The sequence below is a fragment of the Petaurus breviceps genome, unplaced genomic scaffold (assembly GCF_028583685.1).
Source record: "Petaurus breviceps papuanus isolate PSGF00001 unplaced genomic scaffold, PetGlider_PUasm1.0 91041, whole genome shotgun sequence".
NCBI classification, from domain to species: Eukaryota; Metazoa; Chordata; class Mammalia; order Diprotodontia; family Petauridae; genus Petaurus; species Petaurus breviceps.
Window position 1 is genome coordinate 43,415,189 of NW_027187400.1, and position 16,538 is coordinate 43,431,726.

At 52.0% G+C, this 16,538-nt stretch overlaps 1 protein-coding gene across 1 annotated transcript in view; it reads right to left on the reverse strand.

Moving 5' to 3' along the window:
• BICRA (BRD4 interacting chromatin remodeling complex associated protein) overlaps positions 1–16,538 on the reverse strand; it is a 61,561-nt gene that overhangs the window by 18,204 nt on the left and 26,819 nt on the right. The window contains exons 2-5 of the mRNA XM_069079529.1: positions 3,790–3,891; positions 2,336–2,381; positions 2,200–2,242; positions 1,872–1,937 (exon numbers count right to left, since the gene is read on the reverse strand). Coding sequence (XP_068935630.1) covers positions 1,872–1,937; positions 2,200–2,242; positions 2,336–2,376 — 150 coding nt within the window. The 5' untranslated portion in view covers positions 2,377–2,381; positions 3,790–3,891. The remainder of the gene's footprint in view (positions 1–1,871; positions 1,938–2,199; positions 2,243–2,335; positions 2,382–3,789; positions 3,892–16,538) is intronic.

The window sequence follows — 16,538 nt, forward strand, 5'->3', positions numbered from 1 at the left end:
TGCTCCCCTATCAGAACCTCTGGGAATCTGGAAGGGGCTGGATACAGTGAAGGAGAGGATGCCCAGCTGGAAGACTGGTGGCCGGAGATCCCCTCCAACAGCTGCCACCTATGTCAGCAGACGAGAGACTGGTTAGAACAAAGGCAAAATCAGGGCCAAAGTAGAAAAAGAAAGAAAAAATGACGCTACGAGAAGTGCAGGGTCTCTATTCCTATCAACTGTTCCGAATTATGGATGCTGGAAAAGGGGAAGGGACAAAAGCAGACACGAACTCTGCTGTCAACAGTGGCCACAGCAAGGACTCAGAAGGAACCCAGAAACCTCAACTCTGGGCTGCCCCATGTCAGAGTATAAGCTCATCGGCCAAACGCAGGCGAGGTAAGCGGAAGCCTCCGCGGAGAAGACCTGGAGACGACGCTCTGAGGGCCACAAGGGAGCAGAACAGGTGTCTACATTAGGAACAACAACAGGACCTCCACATTTGGACTGCAACACCCTGGGACCCAGCGTGCTTCCTGAGGAGCTCCAGCTGGCGTTTCAGAAGATGGGAGATACGAAGAACTATTGGACCTAACCAAATAGATACTGGGCAAAAAGAAAAGGAAAGGAAAAAGAAAGGTAGCAAGGAAGGAAGGATGGACACTTGAGAGATAACAGTTTTAAAGGCATTCAGAGATCACTTTTTAAGATATTTTCCTGCTTCAAGTCTCCCCGGCCTCCAACAGATCCGATATACAGCAACCAAAGTGATCTTCCTTAAAAGCAGCCACTCCCCTGCTCAGTAAATTGCAATGGCTCCCCATTACCTCTAGGGCCAAAAACAAACTCCCTATTTGGCGACTAAAGCCCTTCACAACCTGGCTCAAAAAAAACGACTTTTCCAAACTTATTGTATGTGCCTCCCATTCCCACTCTACACTCCAGCCAAACACCTCCTCGCTGTTCTTCACATATACTACATTTCCCACCACCGTGCCTTTGCATCAGTCGTTTTTCAGGCCTGAAAAATGTCACCCCTCTTCACCTCCCCTTCTTGGAAGTCCTGCCTTCCTAAGATTCAGCTCAAGTTAATTTTTCTACAGGAGGCCTTTCCCAGTCCCCCAAATGCTAGTAAGCACCCCATTTCTTTTACCCTGGATTTATATTAGCTTAGAATATATTTACTTATGTACATATCAACCACAATAAAACACAAGCTCTTTGAAAGCTTGCTTCCTCCTTATGTACTAAGCACCTGGAACAAAGCCTGGCACACAGTAGGTGCTTAATAAATGCAGACTGATACACCTCCTTTCTCATCCATGTAAAATCTGAATGGTGCCCATACATTGATGGTGTCCTTGCTGAACACGCAAAAAGGAAACGGGCAGGCTCGCCCCAGATGATTTGCTACAACAGGCTGTATCGTCATGGGGCCACAAATGATGAAGGAAGATGTTAGGGCTGGGAGGGATGTCAGATGCCACCGAATCTAAACCCTTCATCTTATAAGATGAGAAAACTGAAGCCTGGAAAGACTGACTTGCCCAGGGTCACACAGTAAGTGTGAGGCAGGATTTGAACTCAGGCCTTCTTGCAGCCAAGTTTGGCGCCCTTACCCTCTGCATCACATAAGCCTGCTTTGCAGCTTAAAGAACATGACCACAAGGTTCTACGAAAAGTGAGGCATCACAGGTGTGATCCGCCGTAACGGTAACAGCCAGTAACTGTGGAGAGTTAAAGTTTGCCAGGCACCGTCCGCCAACCCTTCCCTCGGCCATGCGTGCCGTCCGTGCTCACCCTGGAAGACCATTCTGCTGCCTCGTTCCTCTCTCCCCAGGGCTCCCCATCCCCCGCACCCCATCCTTCCACCCTCCCCCCAGGCCACTCACCCCAGCCCCTTCAAAGAAGGCACTTGTGGCTTCCCCCGTGTTATCCAAAAGGTCATCGCTGTCAATCTGTAAAGACACCCACCCGATCGCAGGCCAAAGGTCAAAGGTCTGGTGAGGAGGCCAGTCCCCTGAGTTACAACACGGATCTGTCTTCTAGGGGGAGGGTGGCATCAACTCGGGGGGAGGGAGGACAGGGAGCTCATCACCATGCCTTTCAGAAAGAGGTCACCAGGAAAGGGAGACGGCAAGCCTGATGGTCTAGCTAGTCCTCTGCCCGGCTCTGCCCCCTCCCCACCAGCCCCCCAAGAGCCCCCGACCCATGACTTACTTTCTCTGATCCATGTAAAAAATCGTTGAGGGCCTGAGGGTCACTGTAAGGAGAAAAAGGGACAACGCGATGAGTGAAAATGGGGGAAGAGGGGACACCCACCCAATGGGTGAGGGAGGGGGCGCGGGTGACTCACCAAATCACGTCCAGCAAGCATCGTCCGTCCTCATCATCCATCTCCACTGGAGGGGGGAAGGGAGAGGGGAGAGGGGGAGGAGGGGGTGAGAGAGAGAGAGGGAGGGGTTTAGTGCTGGGCCTTGTGTGTCCGGGGCACCCCACCACCCCAGAACACTTCAGTTCCCTGCCTGAGGAGCTTGGTGGCTGAGCAGATAATCCTCTGGGCTTGCAGTCAGACCTGACTTCAGGTCCCATCCCAGACACCAGAGGTCATTTACGTTCTCAGACTCAGTTTCCTCATCTCTAAAATGGGAATGACGATAGCATGGGGCTGCTCTGAACCTCAGATGAGATAATATCCATAATGTGCTTTGCAAACCTCCCAGTCTGGCAATCACTGTTAGCTCTTCTCTCTCCCAGGCTCTCAAGTTCAACTGACTCATTTTACAAAAGAGGAAACTGAGGCCCAGGTGGACATGACTTGTCCAAGGTCACTCAGGCAGTAAGGGGCAGAGCCTGGGTTTCTAAGCCTAACAGCAGCCCTCCCTCCCCAGTGCCATGGGCTGGTGTACAGGAATGCACGCCCCCAGATTAACAAAGAGGAACTTGGACAAAGTATCTTGCCCACTGCCAAGGTGGCCGGGCTTTTCCACAGGCTGTGGCTGTGCCCCCACATCCCCTGGAGGAGAGGGAGATCGAGGCAGACAGAAAGACGGGTGCCTTCTGTCCTCGGCCCAGAGGTGCCTGGGGATCACTGGGCGCTGCCTGGACCAGGACTGGGGGCAGAGGTGCCCCAAAGCTGGGCTGGGTGGGGGAGGACAGAATGACATGACACTCCAGAGTTAAGTCTTGAAGGGACCTTGAAGATTCCTGGGCTCACCTTTTAAAGATGAGTAAACTGAAGACCACAAAGGCCAAGTGACTTGCCTAGGGTCACACAGGTAGGGGGCATCAGAGGCAGAACCTGAACCCAGATCCCCTGAGCCCAGTTCAGTGTACCATCTCTCAGAGGGAGACATCTCCCTTGGCCTGACATCCCTCTCTGCCCCATCTCTGACCATTACAACTGACCAAAGTCATGCCAGAGGAAGAAACCAGGCCGCGTCCATTTGGGAAACTGCTCCGCACAAGCCTACATAGCCCAGGCTGATGAGAGCCCACGAGGCCCTGGTTTGGTGGTGCTGCTTCCCCATCACAGAGCCCCATGGGGAGGCATCGGGGCTGAAGATACTCAAAGTGCACTCTCCTCTCCCACTGCAGTGAGAACAAGCAGCCCCAGGAACTCAGACACGGAGGGACCAGAGGAAGGCCTCGGTCCAGCCCACGGGCTGGAAAGGCACCAGTGAGCATAACAAAGGAAGACAAGGCCCAAAGGGGCTGCAATCTGTACCAGTGGAGAGACTGTTGATGTGGGGAAAGCATCAGGGTGACTTGTCCTTATTCCCCTTCCCACCCCCCAGCTGCCCCAATTACCTGAGCTACTATCGAATCATGAAGGGAAGGAGAGGGGTCTCCACTCCAGGCCTATGCTGAGCCCCCAGCTGGGGACTTGGGGAGTGTCCTTGGAGGGGCCAGCTATGGGGAAAGAGAGAGAAAGACAGTGAAAAAGGTAAGTGAGACGTGGGTCCAGTCAGCCGGGCCTCTTTTCCCAGCCCTCCCTCGTCACAAACCAGGCCCAGCTCAGTTCTCTTGCTTATTATGCTCCAGTGCACCCCCATCCCCACACAAGGCCCTTCTTTTTCTCTTCTTTTTAACCTGATTCAATGAACAATTAAGTACATAGAACAGCAGAGTTAGAAGACCCCTTTAGAAAACAATGTCAGAGCCAGGAGGGTGCTTAGAACAGGGAATGTCAGAGCTGGGAGGGCCTTAGAACAGGGGATGTCAGAACTGGGAGGGGCCTTAGAACTGGGGATGTCAGAGCTGGGAGGGCCTTAGAACAGGGGATGTCAGAGCTGGGAGGGGCCTTAGAACAGGGGATGTCAGAGCTGGGAGGGGCCTTAGAACAGGGAATGTCACAGCTGGGAGGGCCTTAGATCACCAGGCACTGCCAGGACCAGGACAGGGGGCAGAGGGGCAGGGGAGGGCAGAATGACCTGACACTCCAGATTTAGGTCTTGACTATATCAACCCAAAGACTGTCTACCAACATACAAAGGGGCCACAAACAGTATTGGTGAAGGGTCTACCTCCACTGACAAAAACTGCAGACCACTGGAGTATTGAGAATGAAACATACACATAGTATAGCTGTTGGCCAAAGGGCATGTCTGTCTTATAAACAGTGAACCCACATTTGGGGCCCAACACAGATGTGCAAAGAAACATGACATCATGGGGAGAGGGTGGGATTGGGAGTATCAATATTATTATTATTGTAACTTGGTTTGCCTATAGAATTATGCCATTTGGCATAGCGACAGGGACTGGCCCTACAACTGTATTGGCATATTGGTAACCTCCCAGGTGAGGAAATGCACTCCACTAATGCAGGTTAGCACCTCCTCAGCAGCTTAAGAGAGCAAGTCACTGAATACCTACATATCGCATAAGGATACAAAAGGGGCAAGAGACAGTTCTTTCCCTCAAGAAGCTTGCAATCTAAGAGTTGCCTAGATCACTGAGAAGAATGACTTATCCAGGGTCACAAAAGTTAGGATATATCAGAGGCAAGGACTTGAACCCAGGTGCTTCTGTCTTTAAAGGTAACTAACCACTATCCCACCCAGCCTCTCATGCCTGGTATATTACACCTAAAGTCTGCCTTATTTTAATCTTGTTACCACTCTTAATAGCATCAATAATATTTTGTATTAACACAGGAACTTCATAACCTGGCCAAGAAAAATTCTTTTATTTCCTCTTTTTCATTTTATTAATTCATCAATTAATTTTATTAATTCACTAATTTCCTCTTTTTTCATTTTATTAATCTGTTTTTTGATATTGCTACAACTCCCCAATGACTACCCTTCCCATTCCCACCTCTGAATCCCATGTTGTACAATGGTATATTTATGCAAAACAAGCTAACACATTGGCCTTGCTGGACAGAGTATGCCCCATTCTGCCCCAACAGTCCACCACCTCTCTAAGAAGAAGGCGACATCTTCACCGCTTGTCCTCGGGACTTTCTGCGCTACATTCCTTTGCATTATTTTAGTCATTCTTCAGCCACTTGGGCTGGTAAGACATCTTTGGAGTGATCAGAGATCTCCCCAGAAAGCAGCAGATCTCGTCACCTACAGGGAATCCTGCCTCCCTTTGGGCCCTTGAGGGGGGCATCTTCGACCACAGGACGGGGTCAACGTCTCGGCTGGGAGTCTGCTGTCCTCTTTCTGACTGTACAAGATGCTAATGATCACCAGTCACTAGGCCTCCCTTGTTCCACTTTTTGAGGACTCTCCTATGGTCTCAACGCCTGATGTAAAGGTGGCAGGGAGAGGGAGGACAGAAGAGAGTGGGAGCAGGAGAGGAGGCCATGCTGCCTTTGGCAAACCTCTCAGGCCCTGCTTGGAAGCCTGCCCAGGCTCTCCCTGAAACACAGGCCTACTCCCAGCGGAGGGAGAGGGGCCGGCTGGCTCACTCCCCAGCCGTGTGACCACGGCCAAGTCCCTTCCTTCACTAGGCCTCAGTGGCCTCTTCTGGGGAATGAAGAGGTCGGGCCAGATGGCCTCTGAGGTCTGCGCTCATTCTGACTCAATGACCCTGAACAAGTCAGAAGTGTCCAAGGCCCACCGTGGCCACTCACCAGCTGTGACCTGAGTCATTTAACTCAGACGTGCCCAAGGCAGGTCCCTAGGATCACAGAAAGAACCCAGGAGGCCACTGAGTCCACTCCATCACTTTACAGATGGGGAAACTGAGGCCCAGGGAGGCGAAGGCCTTGGGATCCTAGATCCTGTGCAGACTAAGAGCACAGCTCCAGTCAGAGGCAGCCGGCAGTGAGCACTGGGTCAGCTCTTCAGAGGGTCTGCTGGAGGAAAAGAGGCATGACAGACCATGGGATCGCAGAAGTGAAAGGCAGAAGGAACTGCAGAGACCATTTTTACAGAAGATAAGAAAGGCTGACTTGCCCAGATTCACACAGCTAATGTCTGGACAGGATTTGAATGCAGGTCTTCCTGACTGTAGTAAGCAGATCTTACTATGTGCCAAGGGCTATGCCCAGCACTGGGGATGGGAAGGCGGGCAGAAGCCGGCGGCTGTTCTGAAGAACAGTGTAACAAGCAGGAGACAGGTTAGGCACAGACGAACCAAAGGACAAAGGGAGGGTCCTCCTGGCTGACAAGGGCCCCAGCAGGGTGCCAGCCTGGGGCACCGGAAAGTCACAGGCTCGATGGGAGGATGGAGGTCTGGAGTCTGGGGCACCTGGATTTTCCCTCTCAGAGGCACAGGCAGAGAGACACTGGGCACTGGCCAGGGGAGGGACCAGGGTGGAGAGCAAGCATGGGCCATGGAAGATTCCAGACAAGGGCAGGAAGGAGGGGTGTGTCCAGAGCAGGCAGGGGCAGCCTGCCCAGAGAGCTCCAGGGGCCCTGCCCGCCGGGACCGCTAGGTGGCGCTCCGGCCAGCCTCCAGACACACTGGAGTCTGAAGCTAGCAAATCACAACCCCCTGCTGTGAAATGGGGGTGACAGTCCCCCCTACCCCACCGGGGCTGCTGGATCTAGGACAGGGAAAGGGCTGGGGGTGGGTGCCCAGGCTCTCCCGCAGGGGATCCCCTCCCCACACTCCCACAGTCTATGTTCTGTGGAACCTTTGCTTAGCTTGTTAAATCCTCAGACACATTCACTTTGCACTGGGAGTGTTGTGGGCCTGGAACACGGGAATGAAATGACTGGTCCAGGGTCACCCAGCCCCTTCGATGTCCAAGCTGAAACCCAGCTCTTTCTCCAAGACATAAATTAGCTTTTCAAACCCAAAGTGCTACATAAATGTTGGTTAATATTATTTGTGGACTGATTATGATGAGGTTTACATACATTACTGGGGGAGGCCATCTTTTCAGATTAAGGAACTAAGGCTGAGGGTGTCTTGTCACGAGAGGATTGGAACCGGACCTTCCTGACATACACAGAGCTCGGTGTCCCAGATTAGGCTGCTCCAGCACCGGTCAATGCAAGGGCAACACAAAGCCTGTGGCTCAATGTGGCCAGGCAAGGCCCTGCACAAGCCTCTCCTCAGCAAGGCCAGGTGCCAAGCTTGTCACCTGGCACACCTGGAAACGGAGGCTGAGGGCTAACTGGTGGAGGGGAGAGGCAGGGAGGGGAAACAAGGAGGAGAGGGGAGGGAAAGAGAGATGAGGGGAGGGGAAGAGAGGAGAGGAGAGGGGAGGGGAAAAGAGGAGAAACGAGGAGGAGAGGGAAGGGGAGGGAAGGGGAAAAGAGGAGAGGGGAAGGGAAGGGAGGGGAGGGGAGGGGAAGAGAGGGGGGAGGGGAGGCGCCTATCCTGCAGTGAGTGCCGGGAGGGGGGAGGGGGGAGGGGAGGAGAAGGGAGGAGGGGAGGGGAGAAAAGGGGAGGGAAGGGGAAAAGAGGAGAGGGGAAGGGAAGGGAGGAGAGGGGAGGGAAGGGGAAGGGAGGATGGAGGGACAGATAACATACAGGATACAGATAATTAGTTACATTTATAAAGCACCTACTATGTGCCGGGCACGTGCTAAGGACTTTGTAGTTATTTGATCCTTATAACAACACTGCAAGATAGGCTCCGTCATTACCCCCACTTTACAGGTGAGAAAACTGAGGCAAACAGAGGTTAAATGACCAGCCCAGGGTCACACATCTGCTTGACAACACTAACCGCAGTACAGCCACAGCTGCCTTCAAGAAGCTCAAATTCCAAATGGGGCAGAAGAGACATAAAATGCAGCTGGCACTTGGGGAGGGGAGAGGGAAAGGCCTGGGCCCAGTCAAGATCTGAACCCAGACCCCAGCCCTCAGGGAGACTGGCTGTCGGGGCAGGAGCTCTGAGAGTGGTTTAGTCCAAGATGACTCCACACAGGATCCCGGGGTGTGCCCCACTCCCCTAGGGAGGGAGGAGGCAGAGAAGCACCATGAAGATTAATGGGTGTTTTCTCCCTCAGCAGAGGTGCTGGAGGGAATTCATCTGACCCCCAGTGGTAATTGCCAAGGGCCCCATCAGAAACATTTACTAAGCACCCACTGTTTGCCGGTGCCCTACTAAGCGCAGGGGGGTACAAAAGCCGACCCCTCCCCTCAGGGAGCTCGTAGTCTAGGGGAGGAGACGCCGGGCCCACCAAGCGACCTCCCAGGTGAGGGAGCTCCCCCCACCCAACTCAGGCCTGTCTTCCTTGCACCTGGTATATTCTTACTGAAGCCTGGGAGGGTAAGTCCCCACTGAGATCCCCACATCAGCCCGAGGTACAGGTCCTACCTGGCTCCCAGACCACCACCCCCCCAGCACCAAGCTGAGTGCGCTGTGGACAACATAGGATTCCGACTCCACAGAGCAGAAGCAGAAACGATCACTGCACCTGTTTTACAGATGAGGAGACTGAGGGTCAGGAAGGCCAGGCATGGCCCTGAGCGCAGGCAGAAACCTGCAAAATCGTCTGATCTTGGCAGAGGAGGGGAGGGCACAGGGAGCAGGACTGAATTCCAACCCAGGCACTAGGGCCCCAAAGCCACCGTTCTACATGGCCCAGCCCGGGGAGGAACTAGGGGGCAAAAGCAGCCACGGAGTCTGGTGAATGGCTGCTTCTTAGGTGAGGGCCTGCCTCAGTGTCCTCATCTGTAAATGGGGGAGGAGAGGATGGTCCTTCATGTCCCCTCAAGTTCCCAGTTTGAGGGGATAAGCCAAGGTCTGCTGACCCTGATTCCAGGGTCGGTGCCAGGCTACGGGACAGACAGACAGACAGCCTCTCCATCACAAGAGAATTCCTGAATGTAGGTGGACAGGGACGGGACCCTGCGGAGGATGCGGCTGTAAACAATCAAACAAATCAAACTGGGCTCAGCCCAGTGTGAAGAAAGGCAGAGAACGCAGCAGATAAAACCATCCCCATGCACAGGAGCAAGACAAAGCTGTCACGTTATCAGGACCTTGAGCCCTTCTTTGACCAAATCCAGCAGAAAAACAAGGCTCTCTATTCTGGCCAAGGGGGCTGGGAGGGCCTTAGAACAGGGGATGTCAGGGCTGGGAGGGGCCTTAGAACAGGGGATGTCAGGGCTGGGAGGGCCTTAGAACAGGGGATGTCAGGGCTGGGAGGGGCCTTAGAACAGGGGATGTCAGAGCTGGGAGGGGCCTTAGAACAGGGGATGTCAGGGCTGGGAGGGCCTTAGAACAGAGGATGTCAGGGCTGGGAGGGCCTTAGAACAGGGTATGTGTGAGCTGGGAGGGGCCTTACAACACTGAAAAGGCAACTAGGTGGCCCAGGGCACAGAACACCCACCCTGGTGTCAGGAGGACCTGAGTTCAAATCTGGCTTCAGAAACTTACTAGCTATATGATCCTGGGCAAGTCACTTAACCCTGTTTGCCTCAGTTTCCTCATCTGTAAAATGATCCAGGAGCCCCCGATCCCAGGCCCTCCCACCTCTGACACCCCCTGTCCTAAGGACACAGAAGCAGGAGAGCAGGCCTGCTTGTGTGGGACTGTACTGAGCTGGGACATGGTCCCTGGCCCCAGCACCAGGAGATGCATTTGGAAGGCCCCACCTTATTCCTGGAAAGGACTCTGGGGTCAGAGTCCACCCCGTCCTTCACAGTGAGCAAACTGTGGCCCCAAGGAGCCAGGTGAATTTCTCAGTACCCTACTAGAAGGGAAGCCCGGGACGTCACCTTGAGGACTCTGCCCACTCTGCCGCCCTCTCCTCTGGAACCACCGACAAAGGTTCAGACACTGCAACTGCTGTCTCAGGGAAAGTGACTTGAGATTCTCCTACTGTAGAGACCCCGGGAGTCAGAGCTGGCTAGCAAGTACCCCATATTAAACAAAAAATTAATCATTCTAAAAAAGGAATCCTCATCTGTGGGGGCATTATACCACATCACCCTCAGACAGAGGTACCTGCATGCCCACTACCTTCTGGAAAACCCCGGTTCTTTCCCAGCTGCCCACAGGGAGTCCTCAAGGGACCAGAAAATTCTGAATGTGGGCGAGTAACCCAGCCCAGGCCTGGCCTTACCAATAGCCGTTCCAACATTCAAAGGGTAAGAAAGAGGTCAGGTTTGCACAGCTGGATCATCGTACTACTTCTGGGACCCCCGAGACCCTCCTTCTACTGGGAACAGAAAGAGGGCATGGGACTTGGCCGAGGTCATGCAGCTAAGCCAGTTTCTGAAGGCCCACTCATTATAAGCCTGTCCCAAAGGACCATACCTGAGCTCCCCAGAGGCCACAGGGGAACCTCACAGGGGCCTTGGCTCACTCCCACTGGGGAGCAAGAAAGGGCCGAGTCACAGGAAACAATGAACCCTAGCCGCTGCCACCGTCATCACCACCGCCACCACCACTGCGCACAGAAACAAGCTTCATTTACCCATCTTAACAATAAGATCTCAGATCCCCTTCAGCCCTGACATTCTAGGTTCTAAGGTCTCCTGACCTCTGCCGTCCTCTGGACCTTTGGGTCTTCTCAAAAGCACACCACAGATTGTTCCGAATCACTAATAATAGGAGAGATGCAAATCAAGGTAATTCTGAGGCTGCCTCGAACACCTGGCCAACCGTAAAAGATGGAGGGACGGCCCTGAGAACTGGTCCGGCTATTATAGAAGCAACTGGACGCATGATGGAGTTATTCGTGGTCTCTGACCCAGAGATCCCGCTGCCGGGCATGGCCTCCCAAGGAGGGCAAAGACGGGAAGAGGGACCCCCCACAGACTACAATAGTGACAGAAGCAAAAAACTAGAAACAGTCTTAAGTGCCCATTGACTGGCGACATCTGAGCGAGCTAGGGTAAGTGAACGCAGCCGATTAGTGTTGTGCTGGAAGACATGACCAACAGGCAGAATGGGAGGGCCAGGACAAAATGACACAGGAGGAACTCAAACACTATCCAGGATCACTACAGTGATGTAGCAGGCTAGGTGGTGCCATATTGGATTGAACGCCAGGCCTGGAGTCACCAAGATCTGAGTCTAAATCTGGCCTCAGACACTCTGTGTGTCTCTGGGCAAGTCACTTAACCCCTGTTTGCCTCAGTTTCCTCAGCTGTAAAATGGGGGCACACTAGAGAAGGAAATGGCAAACCACTCAGGTATCTCTGCCAAGAAAACCCCAAATGGAGACACAGAGAATCCAACACAACTGAGCAATAAAGGAATATTAAAATTAATCCCAGCTGCTGGATTGTTATAATGACTAGTCTTGGGCTGCGGGGAAGAAATACTGACCCCTTTTGTCTGGAGAGGTGAGAGACTATGGGTACACAATGCCGTAGACATTATCATGTCACTATGAGGGGCAGCTAGGTGGCACAGTAAATAGAGCACCGGTCCTGGAGTCAGGAGGACCTGAGTTCAAATCTAGCCTCAGACACTTAACACAAAAACTAGCCGTGTGACCTTGGGCAAGTCACTTAACTCCAATTGCCCTCCAAAAAGCAAAAAACAAACAAAAAGAATTACCATGTCACTGTGATAACTTTGTACTGTTTCCTTAGGTTTGGTAGAAGAATACTGCATTCAAACATGTATAAGGCACCTACTATGTTCCCAGCACTGTGCTAAACACTGGAGTTACGAATATGGGAAGAAAAGAAACAGTCCCTGCCCTCAAGGAGCTTCCAATCTAACAAAGGAAAATGACACCTAAAACAGAGCTAAGAAGCCTGGGAAGGGGGAAGAAGGCACCTGCCTAGAGAAACCCAAGAAGAGCCAGAAGACTTCAGTTCAAATCTTCCCACTCACCTACACCTCAGTTTCCTGCTTTGTGAGAAGACCTCTCAGGGCCCTTCTGGCCCTAAGTCTGCGACCCTGTAAATCTACTCTGATGATTACTACCCCGGGAACTCTCGCACTCTCTCAACCTTAGCTCCTTTTTCTGAAGTAAAACGAACTGGTGAGACCAAGATGGCCTCTGAGGTTCCTTCCAGCTCCCGAACTGCGATCCCCATGATCCCTGTCTTCCAAGGACAGACGCACTCAATGGGGTGGGGTAGTGTAGGGGGAGCACCATCTCTGGAAATCAACCTCATGCAAAACCAAAAGGCATCAATGACCAATAAACCACAAAAGATGACTATTCCAGAAGTCCTGTCCCAGCTTCTCACAGAACAGCAATAGGAAAGAAAATCGGAGAGAAGAATTTTGAGGGAAGGGAGTGACTCCAAAACCAGAGACCCAGGCAGGACTAACTGGCTTCATATGAGCTCATCTGGTCCTCCTAACTTAGGGAGTTCACAGCGGGACAAATCTAGAGGTCAGAGATTTAGAACCAGACAGCACCTTCAAGGACTGTCAATCAACCAACAAGTATTTATTAATCAATCACCTTCTAAGTACCAGAAGTCATAGCTTCTACCAAAGAGCTCTAATGGGGGAGAGGACAAGGAGGTGTGAAAATACAGTGAGGAACATAGTAGGTGCTTTACTGAGTAGTTGAATGAAGATGGTGCGTAAGGTGCCTCTTAAAGGAAGAAGGGGAAGCTAAGGAGGGAAGCACATTCCAGGAACAGAGGCAGGAGATAGAGTGTCATGAGAAGAGGAATCATTTGGGAGAAGAAGGGCACATTAATCCAATAAGGCTGGAAAAATTATTTGGGGTCACATCATAAAAGCTAAACAAAGGACTCTATTTCACTCTAGAAACTGCCAGAGTTGGTTGGGCAGGGGAGTTCCGTAGTCTAATCTGTACTGGACAATCCCTTTGGCCACAGTGAGGACAAAGAACCAGGTGAGGGGCTGTTGGAATAACGGAGGGAAGAGGGGACGGAATGTCTAGAAATGGTGGACCAATGGCAAGATCTGACACCTGACTGGCTGTGTGGGCTTTAGGGAGTGAGGAGTGGAGAGGCAAGATTGAGGTCAGGAACCCCAGTAATCAGGGACGTAGGTGAGTCTGAAAGCAGGGAAGGTTTGGGGAGGGAAGACGAGTTCAGTTTTATATGTGCTGAGTTTAAGTAAGATAGGTGACAGGACATATGGAGGTTCAAGGAGATCCTAGTTCCGAATGTATAGATACAGGAATCGTTTGCAGAGGGGTGACAATTAAACCCCTTGGAGCTGCAGAGGTCACCAAGAGAATACGAGGAGAGAGAGGAGAGGAGAGGACAGATCCTTGGGGTGTAGCCACTGTTAGGGGGTCTGAGGTGGATGGTGAAGAGCAAAGGGCACCAAGGAAAACCAGGAGAGCGCAATGCCATGAATCTAGGAAGGAGGGTTGGCTGTCAGCAGTCAGGGTGAGGATTTTTCAGCTGTGGCCGACTGTTCATGGCCCCATTTAAGGTTTTCTTGGCAAAGACGCTGGAATGCTTTGCCATTTCCTTTTCCATCTCGTTTTACAGATAAGGAAACTGAGGCCAACAGGGTAAAGTGACTTTCCCAGGGTCACACAGCTAGGAAGTATCAGAGGCCAGATTTGAATTCATGAAGATGAGCCTTCCTGACTCCAGGCCCAGAGCTCTATGCACTGAGCCTCCTTGCCCAGGGAAAAGATCATCAGGTCTGGAAAATGAGAGACCCTCAGTGACTTCTGAGAGGGTAGTGCCAGTTAACTGATGAGATTAAAAGTCATAATCACAAAGGACGGAGGAATAAGTAAGAAAAGAAGGGGGAAGCGAATGGAGACCATTTTTTCGAGGTGTTTGGCCAAGAAAGGGAGGAGAGAGATGGACAGTAACTAGTCCAAAAGGGCACAGGGTTTGGTTAAAGTTGATTCTGTTTAAGGGCTGGGGAGATGTGGGGATGGCAGAAAGCAGGAGGGAAGAAGCCAGTCACTAAGGAGAGCCTGGAGCTGAGGGCTGGAGGCAGACAGAGGACCCGAGCTCCTGGAGAGAAGCGGCAGCCTTGGCAGAGAGAAGGACCTCTCTGGCGGATGCTGGGAGAAAGGAGGAGAGAATGGGAGAAGAGGGGGCTCCCAGGGAATGCATTCTTTCTGTCAAAGCCCTCAACTGAGAGGGTGAAAGAAGGGGTATGGTGGGAAGGGTCCTTGAGGAAGGAAGAAAATGTATGAAATCGCTTCTGTGGGGAATAAGAGAAGGAATCAATTAGAGATAAATCCAAGAACTGCCTTGCTACAGTGACCACCCAATCTAACCCCCAGAACCCCCAAGGGAGGAAGTGACCCAAGCACAGTTCGAATTCACTTCCTGATTCTTTTTTAAGTATGTATGAACATGTTTTTGTATAGCACGGAAGCCAAGGGATGTTAATTTGATGTGATGTAGTAATTTATTTTTCTGTTTTTTATTTTTTGTGAGGCAATTGGGATTAAGTGACTTGCCCAGGGTCACACAGCTAGTAAGTCTCAAGAGTCTGAAGTCGGATTTGAACTCAGGTCCTCCTGACTCCAGGGCTGGTGCTCTATCCACTGCCCCACCTAGCTGACCCCTTCCTCATTCTTAAGACCAAGATTCAGTCTACTCCATACAATTGGGGGGTGTTCACAAACAACCCTCAAGACCCACCCTTCTGGGCTAACTGATCCCATACAAGCCCACCATCTGCTCTGAGGTTCCCCCCTCTGTATGGGTCCTCCCCATTCTCTGAGCCCTGTAGGGATCCTTGTGCTTGGCCCTCTGCACAAGCCCTGATGTTCCAGGTTCCCGGCTGACCTCCTCCTCCAGGAAGCCCCCCTGAAATGGCTCCATCTTTGCTTTTGCTCCCCCCTCTCAGCAACTGCTTGCTAGTGGATGGAAAACTGGAAACTCCTTGAAGGCAGGAGCTGTTTCTTTCAGCACCAGGAATGCCTGGCACACAGGATACACTCAACAAATGGACATGTGGACCTGAAGGGAGCACTAGATCTCCCTAACATTACTGGGATCCCCCTCAGCCACTGAAACCCAGGATCCTCCTTCTATCTCCTCCCACCATTGTGCCTAGCATTAGGCTGGGTTCACAAGTCTCTGTTGAGCAGAGTTTGGTGGTGGCAGATCACTAAAATCATGTAATTAATTTTTAAAAGAGATTTGTCTCCAAAACCCCTTTTAGAACACTGTCTGTCTGTCTTTGGGAGTCATCTGAGCTAATTCCATCCACAGGGTGAGGTATGGGCTTTATCAAGCACACTTCTTACTAGCAGCGGGATTTTGGACAAGTTTCTTCATCTTTCTGGGCCTCAGTTTCTTCCCCTGTAAAATGGGGGAGGTAAGGTCCCTTCCTGTCTTAGATCCCAGGCCACAAGTGAAATCCCAGTCACAGAGGAGGAAGGGAAGGTCAATGATGGAGTAACCAAAGGTGAGTGTCTAGGGCGATGAGGATGCATTCCGCCAGGAAGAAGGCAGAAGAGGAAGTGAGGGCGAGATAGAGCCACTGAATGTTGGTCAGCAGGGGACGAAAGGGGTGTCTTGGGTTCAAGTCACCTCTGACACATCTGCACTGTATGACCCCGGGAAAATGGCTCATCCTCTCAGGGCTCTGAACAATTCTCTAAAGCTCTTGAGTTGCAGAAAAACCTGTCCTGGTACAGGGACTTTCCTCTCCTGGGAGTTCCTTCAACCAATGAAATCACAGGTTCAATCTCTATCCCCATCCATAACCTTATTTATGGACAATATAGCAAAAGGTACAGGATGGACTGGGCAACTGGGTAGCACAGAGGATAGAGCACCAGCCCTGGAGTCAGGAAGACCTGAGTTCAAATCTAGTCACAGGCACTTGCTAGCTGTATGGCCCTGGGCAAGCACTTTACCCTGTCTGCCTCTGTGCTACAGACAGAAAAAGAAGGTGCCTCTGGTTGCGATTCAGAGTTGAAAAGGCTTCATTTGCACTGGTAGAAACCAAGGCTGAGGGAGGGAGATAAATGATTTGCCAAGGTAGCACCGCAGTCAGAAGCAGGATTTGAACCCAGGTCCTCAGACTCTATGAGGAAGGGAAGGCAGGAGAGGTGAGACAGAAAGGGGGAGGAAAGGGGAGTGCCCAAGCCTGGGGCCACCTTCCCTGCTCTGCCCTCTGAGAGTGGGGCCAGCCTACAGGCCCATTTTTCCTTTGCCCCTGCATCTACGGGTACAAACAGACTCAGTCACCTCCCAAGGGGGGGCAGAGCTCTCCCCCTTCCACCTCCAAGGCCAGGAAGTCTTCCCCCAACATGCAC